Source organism: Heptranchias perlo, chromosome 41, assembly GCF_035084215.1.
Source record: "Heptranchias perlo isolate sHepPer1 chromosome 41, sHepPer1.hap1, whole genome shotgun sequence".
Lineage (NCBI taxonomy): Eukaryota > Metazoa > Chordata > Chondrichthyes > Hexanchiformes > Hexanchidae > Heptranchias > Heptranchias perlo.
In genome coordinates this window covers 2,144,867-2,152,494 of record NC_090365.1, presented here as the reverse complement: position 1 = coordinate 2,152,494, position 7,628 = coordinate 2,144,867, and the positions used below count along the sequence as shown (strand labels likewise).

General features: G+C 48.5%; 1 protein-coding gene across 1 annotated transcript; it reads right to left on the bottom strand.

Moving 5' to 3' along the window:
- Positions 1–439: 439 nt before the first annotated feature.
- LOC137305859 (putative transcription factor ovo-like protein 3) lies at positions 440–5,029 on the bottom strand. Its single transcript, XM_067974795.1, has 4 exons — positions 4,930–5,029; positions 4,369–4,532; positions 2,665–2,848; positions 440–738 (listed from the first exon to the last, which is right to left on the bottom strand). Exons 1-4 carry the CDS (start codon positions 5,027–5,029, stop codon positions 440–442), a joined length of 747 nt encoding a protein of 248 aa, XP_067830896.1.
- Between the last annotated feature and the right edge of the window lie 2,599 nt (positions 5,030–7,628).

The window sequence follows — 7,628 nt, the reverse complement described above, 5'->3', positions numbered from 1 at the left end:
GTGGACGTGAAAGATCCCATGGCACTATTTCGAAAAAGAGCCAATATCAATCCCTCCTCCAACATCTCCCAAACAGATTATCTGGTTATTATCTCATCGCCTTCAGCTGCCTGGGCCCTAAGCTCTGGAATTCCCTCCCTAAACCTCTCTACTTCTCTCTCTCCTCCTTTAAGATGCTTCTTAAAACCTACCTCTTTGACCTGTAGTAACATCTCCGTATGTGGCTCGGTGTCAAATTTTGTTTGATTATGCTCCTGTGAAGCGCCTTGGGACGTTTTACTATATTAACGGCGCTGTATAAAGGCTGTGCGCAAAATGGCCGTGAGTTTCCCTACATTCCAACAGTGACTACACTTCAAATGTAATTCATTGGCTGTAAAGCGCTTTGGGATGTCCTGAGGTCATGAAAGGCACTATATAAATGCAATTAAGCTCGTTTTTACACATAGAGATTATGTGGAAAGAGTAACATGCTTAATTTGTTCTGGAGAGAGGTGCTTTGTTTCCGCAGATACTTGCGTAGTAAAGGGCTGGTGGGGTGGTGGTCCCTGATGTGCAGGAAGTACGTGTCCCCTTGATTGGACGTAAAACCACAGTCCTCACAGACGAAAATCTTGAAACGCCGTTCCCGGTAGGCGTAGTTTTGGTTCACACTGTGAATCTTCTTCAGGTGAGATTCCAACGAGCATCGCTGTGTGAATGCCTTCTCGCACAGGTCACACCTGTAGGGTCGAATACCTGCTTAAACAAACGGGGAGAGGGAAAGTCCTGTCAGAATAGGAGGGAGAAAGGAACGTCTAAAATGACATAAGAAATACAAAAAGACAAAGAAAGAATTTGCATTTCTACAGTGCCTTTCATACCCACAGGACGTCCCAAAGTGCTTTACAGTCAATGAAGTACTTTTGAAGTGTAGTCGTTGTAATGTAGGAAACACGGCAGCCAATTTGTGCACAGCAAGATCCCACAAACAGCAATGAAATAATGACCAGATAATCTGTTTTAGGTGTTGGTTGAGGGATAAATGTCGGCCGCCTTCGAATAGTGGCCGTGGAATCTTTTATGTCCACCTGAGAGGGCAGACGGGGCCTCAGTTTAACATCTCATTCGAAAGACGGCACCTCCGACAGCGCAGCACTCCCTCAGTGCTGTCAGCCTAGATTATGTGCTCAAGTCTCTGGAGTGGGGCTTAAATCCACAATATTCTGACACAGAGGTGATATTGCTACCAATGAGCAGAGACTGACACTATAACAAGGTTAGCTATTACCTGTAATATGTAGCAAATTAAAATCTTTTATCGCACAGCAATTCAAATAATAGATGCACTGCAGCGACTCTCCAGCACCTCCCAACCCTGCAACCTCTGCCACCGAGAAGGACAAGAGCAGCAAGATCATGGGAGCATCCCGACATTTAGATTCCCCTCCAAGTCACACACCAGCCTGATTTAGGCGAATACTGCCCCTCCTTCATCGTTGCCGATCAAAGTCCTGGCATTGCCTCGATGGCATAATGGGAGCACCATCACCACAGGGACTGCAGTGGTTCAAGGAGAAGGTGCACAATTTCCTTCTCAGGGCAACTAGGGTTAGGTAATAACTGTGACCCAGCGTCGTCCACATTCCAGGAACAAAGAAGAAAAAAAGATGCAGTGCAGTTGTGTGCGTCTAACTTATGCTATGGCTCTCTCCACTGACAGAAATTGAGACCCTGTGCTCTCCTGCGCAGCAGGTCAGTGCACTGAATCTTGTACTGAAGCATAAAGAGCAGGAAGAGTTGCAGGTTTGATCTAGAGTCTGTGCTGCGTTAGCTGATATCAGGCAATTAATCTGTAGCCTCCCAAAGGTACATTTCAGGCCAACACTGGCAGAGCCTTCCTTATCGCCCCTCTTGCTAGGGTACTGTCCCACGGTTATTAAATTGACCCAGACGGTGAGGGTAGGTGAGCTATTCGACCATGGTTGGCATCACAGCCAAGCCTGATTCGCCTGAAATCCAAACGCTCACTGTTAAGCAGGAGTCGCTAGATAGCGACCAGGAATTTGCTGGCTCAGTAATGCCGCCCCCTCTTTAGCTCGAGGTCACTTACAGCACTCCCAGTGCTTCTCCGGCTGAGACGAGCTCGCTCTGCGCTGAGAGTGGGCCACTCTTGGGCTGTCTGGCTTCATTGCTCACTCTGCCGCGCATTCACCCCCTCAGCTACTGGGGGGGGGGGAAAGAGTATGATTTCAACGATCACTTCATGCATAGATTATTTTCAAATCCCTCCATGGCCTCGCCCCTCCCTATCTCTCTAACCTCCTCCAGCCCTACAACCCTCCGAGATCTCTGCGCTCCTCCAATTCTGGCCTCTTGCGCATCCCCGATTTTCATCGCCCCACCATTGGCGGCCGTGCCTTCAGCTGCCTGGGCCCTAAGCTCCGGAATTCCCTCCCTAAACCTCTCCGCCTCTCTAAGATGCTCCGTAAAATTTTTGGTCGCCTGTCCTAATATCTATCTTCGTGGCTTGGTGACAAATTTTGCCTGATTACGCTCGTCTGAAGCGCCTTGGGACATTTTTCCTACGTTAAAGGCGCTGTATAATTGCAAGTTGTTGTAACGGGAACGGAGTGTTTTACTGAATGAGGTCCAGCTTTACCGCATGGTAACCCCGCCCTGTACCTGTGTGCGTTCGCATGTGCCTCTTCAGATCAAAAGTGTCGTTGAAGCCCTTTCCGCAGAACCTGCAGACGTGTTTCTTGACTGTGCTGTGGCACTTCAGGTGCCGGGTCAGCATGCGTTGTAACGGGAAGATCTTGGTGCAGGCGGAGCAGAGGAAGTGGCCCCGAGGGTAGGCTGATTTCACCTTTCGAAAAGAATTTGACGATTAGAAAAGCAATGCTGCCAAAATCATCACGGTTTTCTTGGCTTTCTGTGTGTAACTTTCTCCCTCCCGCTCATAGGAACAGGAGGAGGCCATTCAGCCCCTCGTGCCTGCTCCGCCATTTGATAAGATCATGGTTGATCTGTGATCTAACTCCATATACCCGCCTTTGGCCCATATCCCTTAATACCTTTGGTTGCCAAAAAGCTATCCATCTCACATTTAAATTTAGCAATTGAGTATCAATTGCCGTTTGCGGAAGAGAGTTCCAAACTTCTACCACCCTTTGTGTGTAGAGATGTTTTCTAATCTCACTCCTGAAAGGTCTGGCTCTAATTTTTAGACTGTGCCCCCTACTCCTAGAATCCCCAACCAGCGGAAATAGTTTCTCTCTATCCACCCTATCTGTTCCCCTTAATATCTTATAAACTTCGATCAGATCACCCCTTAACCTTCAAAACTCCAGAGAATACAACCCCAATTTGTGTAATCTCTCCTCGTAACTTAACCCTTGAAGTTTGGGTATCATTCTAGTAAACCTACGCTGCACTCCCTCCAAGGCCAATATGTCCTTCCGAAGGTGCGGTGCCCAGAACTGCTCACAGTACTCCAGGTGCGGTCTAACCAGGGTTTTGTATAGCTGCAGCATAACTTCTGCCCCCTTGTACTCTATTACTCTAGATATAAAGGCCAGCATTCCATTAGCCTTCTTGATTATTTTCTGCACCTGTTCATGACACTTCAATGATCGATGTACCTGAACCCCTAAGTCCCTTTGGACATCCACTGTTTTTAACTTTTTACCATTTAGAAAGTACCCTGTTCTATCCTTTTTTGATCCAAAGTGGATGACCTCACATTTGTCTACATTGAATTCCATTTGCCACAGTTTTGCCCATTCACCTAATCTATCAATATCGCTTTGTAATTTTATGTTTTCATCTACACTGTTCTTTAAGAATTTCTTCCCACTTCCTCACCTGCAGTGACTGCGAATCTATGGCCACCGCCAATCCTCCAATACTTGACACAAGTGACCATTCTCCGTGCCTTCAGCTGCCCGGGCCCTGAGCTCTGGAATTCCCTCCCTAAACCTCTCCAACTCTCTCTCCTCCTTTAAGACGCTCCTTAAAACCTCCCTCTCTGACCAAGCTTTTGGTCACCTATCCTAATATCTCCTTATGTGGCTCGGTGTCAAATTTTGTCTGATAATCGTTCCAGTGAAGCGCCTTGGGACGTTTTTCTACGTTAAAGGCGCTATATAAATGCAAGTTGTTGTGTTGTGTGAGCCTCAGTAGTGAGTGCTGGCAGGGTATTCGAACGGTGGGGAGGAGCGTTCTTCACAGTACAGCTCTGCCTACGCCTCAGCCAACATCCACCCCCACTGTAGTGAGAACCCTGCCTCTCTTGTTTTTCTTTAATCTTTCGGGGATGAGAATCTAGCGAAAACAAAACGGGTGTGACGGCCAGTCACTGAAAGCTTAACTCAGGTAAAGATGTACCTTAGCTCTGCTGAGCACTGGTTGTGCTTCCAGTTGAGCTGTTCCATGTAATCCGTTATCAAACGATCTCACCCACGTGCTTTGCATTTTCCCCTCAGCGCTGATCGTTGCATCTTGTTCAGGCAAAGATTGCTGCTTGCTCGTAGCATAGCCGTCCAAGCATTCTGTGGATGGAATTAAACGCTATTAACTGTAGATCATTGATGTGTAAATAAGATGTGATTTTGCTATCGGCGTTGAGACTACTTTCTCGACGCCAATAGACGGGGCCTCGGGTTAACGTCTCATCCAAAAGACGGCACCTCCGACACTGCAGCACTCCCTCAGTAAGGCTGAGTGTGGGATCTTGCTGTGAGCAAATTGGCTGCCGTGTTTCATACATTACAACAGTGACTACACTTTCAAAAGTACTTCATTGGCTGTAAAGCGCTTTGGGACGTCCTGAGGTTGTGAAAGGCGCTATATAAATACAAGTTCTTTCTTTTATTTTTCTTTCTGTCAGTCTGTCCGTCTTTCTACAATCCTCAAAAGGATTGGGATTGTACTGTGGAGATAACTTACCTGGAATGTAGAAATCCCCTCGCTGGTCATCTGACAGGTTGCCCCAGTTGCGACTGCCAGACTCAGCATGTCGGTTTTTGACCAGAAATGACCGAGGCATCGTGACGGAATGGGAAGCTGCCTGTCCAAAGTGAAGCCTAGCAGCAGAAATCACAGCCACTGACTACCAATCACACCAGAAATTCAGAAGGGTGTCTGAGGGAGTCCCTGACACCAGCGAAACTCTGTCCAGCAATTCTCTCTCAAATGTAATCTGTCTTCCAGAGTCCCACTGCACTTAAGTACACATGGAGCTTAATTTACCTAATAGACCTAACACAGCCAACATGGACAGCAAGCACATTGGATAAAATATATTTAAATTTCCTTAGGCACAGATTCGAAGCTTTTCCTTTTGTGAACATGCCCATCATGTAAAGATTTTGCAAATGAGCTCAATACTCAATTTCCCATCCTCTTTATGCAAATTGATTGCATCCCAGTTTGTTGCTCTAAGCGAGCAACACAAAAGGCTGAACTACGGTTAGATTTAGGACCTCTTCAAGGTCGAAGGTGACACTAGGGGAGTGATACTCCCCTGTACCACTTTGAACCACTATCAGCTCCACTCCCGCTCCGGCAGGCTGGCTTGGTGTCCTTTGAACCATGAGCGCAGCAGGCAGAGGAGATTGAGTCCTCTTTCTGCAGCATAAAGATTGTGCTTCTACATATCGTCTGATCATGGCCTCAGCCCTTTACAGCCAGTGGATTTCTTTCTGAAGTGTAGTTACTGCTCTGTAGGCAAATGCAGCAGCCAGGTCCCACAGACAGCAGCGGGAATAATGTTAGCCAGACTGCCAGGAGAGCTCCCCGCTCTTCTCCAGAAAGACTGCCGACTTCCATCTCTGTGAGCCAAGTCCTACTCACCCATCATACCCTGTCCTCGCTGACCAACATTGGCTTTTGGTTCTCCAATGCCTCAAGTTTAAAACTCTCATTCTTGTATTTAAATCCCTTCATGGACTTGCCCCTCCCTCTCTCTGTAATCTCCTCCAGCCCTACCCCCCTCCCTCTCTCTGAAACCTCCTCCAGCCCTACCCCCCCTCCCTCTCTCTGTAATCTCCTCCAGCCCCACAACCCTCCCTCTCTCTGTAACCCCCTCCAGCCCGACACCCCTCCCTCTCTCTGTAACCCCCTCCAGCCCTACACCCCTCCCTCTCTCTGTAACCTCCTCCAGCCCTACACCCCTCCCTCTCTCTGTAACCCCCTCCAGCCCTACACCCCTCCCTCTCTCTGTAATCTCCTCCAGCCCTACACCCCTCCCTATCTCTGTAACCCCCTCCAGCCCTACCCCCCTCCCTCTCTCTGTAATCTCCAACAGCCCTACCCCCTTCCCTATCTCTGTAACCCCCTCCAGCCCTACACTCCTCCCTATCTCTGTAATCTCCAACAGCCCTACACCCCTCCTTATCTCTGTAACCCCCTCCAGCCCTACCCCCTTCCCTATCTCTGTAACCCCCTCCAGCCCTACCCCCTTCCCTATCTCTGTAATCTCCAACAGCCCTACAACCCCCACACAGACCCCAAACTCACCGTTCCTCTGATTCTGGCCTCGTGTGCATCCCCCCTCCTGTTGCCCCACCATTGGCGGCTGTATCTTAAGCTGCCTAGGTCCCGTACTCTAAAATTCCCTCCTTTAACCCCTCCACTCCTCCTTCTTTAAGACCCTCATTAAAACCCACCTCTTTGACCAAGCATTTGGCCACCCCTCCTAATCCTTTGGCTCGGTGTACATTTGTTTTAGTTACACCTCTGTGAAGCTCCTTGGGACCTTTTCCTACGTTAAAGGTGCTATATAAATGCAAGGGGTTGCTGCATCCTACCTCAGTCGTCTGTCTCTCTTATTCCTGCCTATTGACCCCAACATGTTCTGGTTGTGCCCAAGATCTAACCCAACTGGCAGAAGATGCTGTGACATCAATAAAATCTCTGAGCCCCCTAATGAACAAGACCCACCTCCAGGGGCTCCTCATTCTGACTCCCAACATGGGCAAGCTCTTGGGTTTCTTAGGCTGTCCGGGGGTGATGTCAGGAAGCACTTCTTCACACAAAGGGGAGTGGAAATCTGGAACTCTCTCCCCCAAAAAAGCTGTTGAGGCTGGGGGGTCAATTGAAAATTTCCGAACTGAGATTGATAGATTTTTGTTGGGTGAGGGGATTAAGGGTCATGGAACCAAGGCGGGTAAATGGAGTTAAGATACAGATCAGCCATGATCTAATTGAATGGCGGAACAGGCTCGAGGGGCTGAATGGCCTCCTTCTCTTCCTTTGTTTCCTCCTAAATGCAGCCCATAATTGCATCTTGTTGGAGTGGCAGGAGAAGCTTTCCCTTCTAGCCAATTAGGGTGGATTGAGATACTATTGAAGATAATCCAGGCTGAGAAAGTTATGTTTGCCCTGAGGCAAAAGGAAGAGAAATATTTTCCAAATCTGGTTCCCCTTCCTCCCTGCCCGGCAAGGCTGTCAGGCACGTTAACATTAGCCCGCACACAAATTGCACACCAAGTACCCAGACTATGCTCCACACATCCAAATAAGGCAGCCTTGGAGGCCCAAACACAACTCACCAGCGACTGACACGGTGGGTGAGCACAGTAGCACACACCAGCGTCACAATCACTGGCTACAACCAGTCCCCCAGGGTCACGGTACACTCCACT

Excerpts from the sequence above, each read along its gene's own strand:
- LOC137305859 (XM_067974795.1), bottom strand. The coding sequence starts at position 5,029 with ATGCCTCGGTCATTTCTGGTCAAAAACCGACATGCTGAGTCTGGCAGT. Across the intron at positions 4,533-4,929 it reads AGGGGATTTCTACATTCCAG|AATGCTTGGACGGCTATGCT; the intron begins GTAAGTTATCTC and ends TTCCATCCACAG. Across the intron at positions 739-2,664 it reads GCACATGCGAACGCACACAG|GTATTCGACCCTACAGGTGT; the intron begins GTACAGGGCGGG and ends TTGTTTAAGCAG.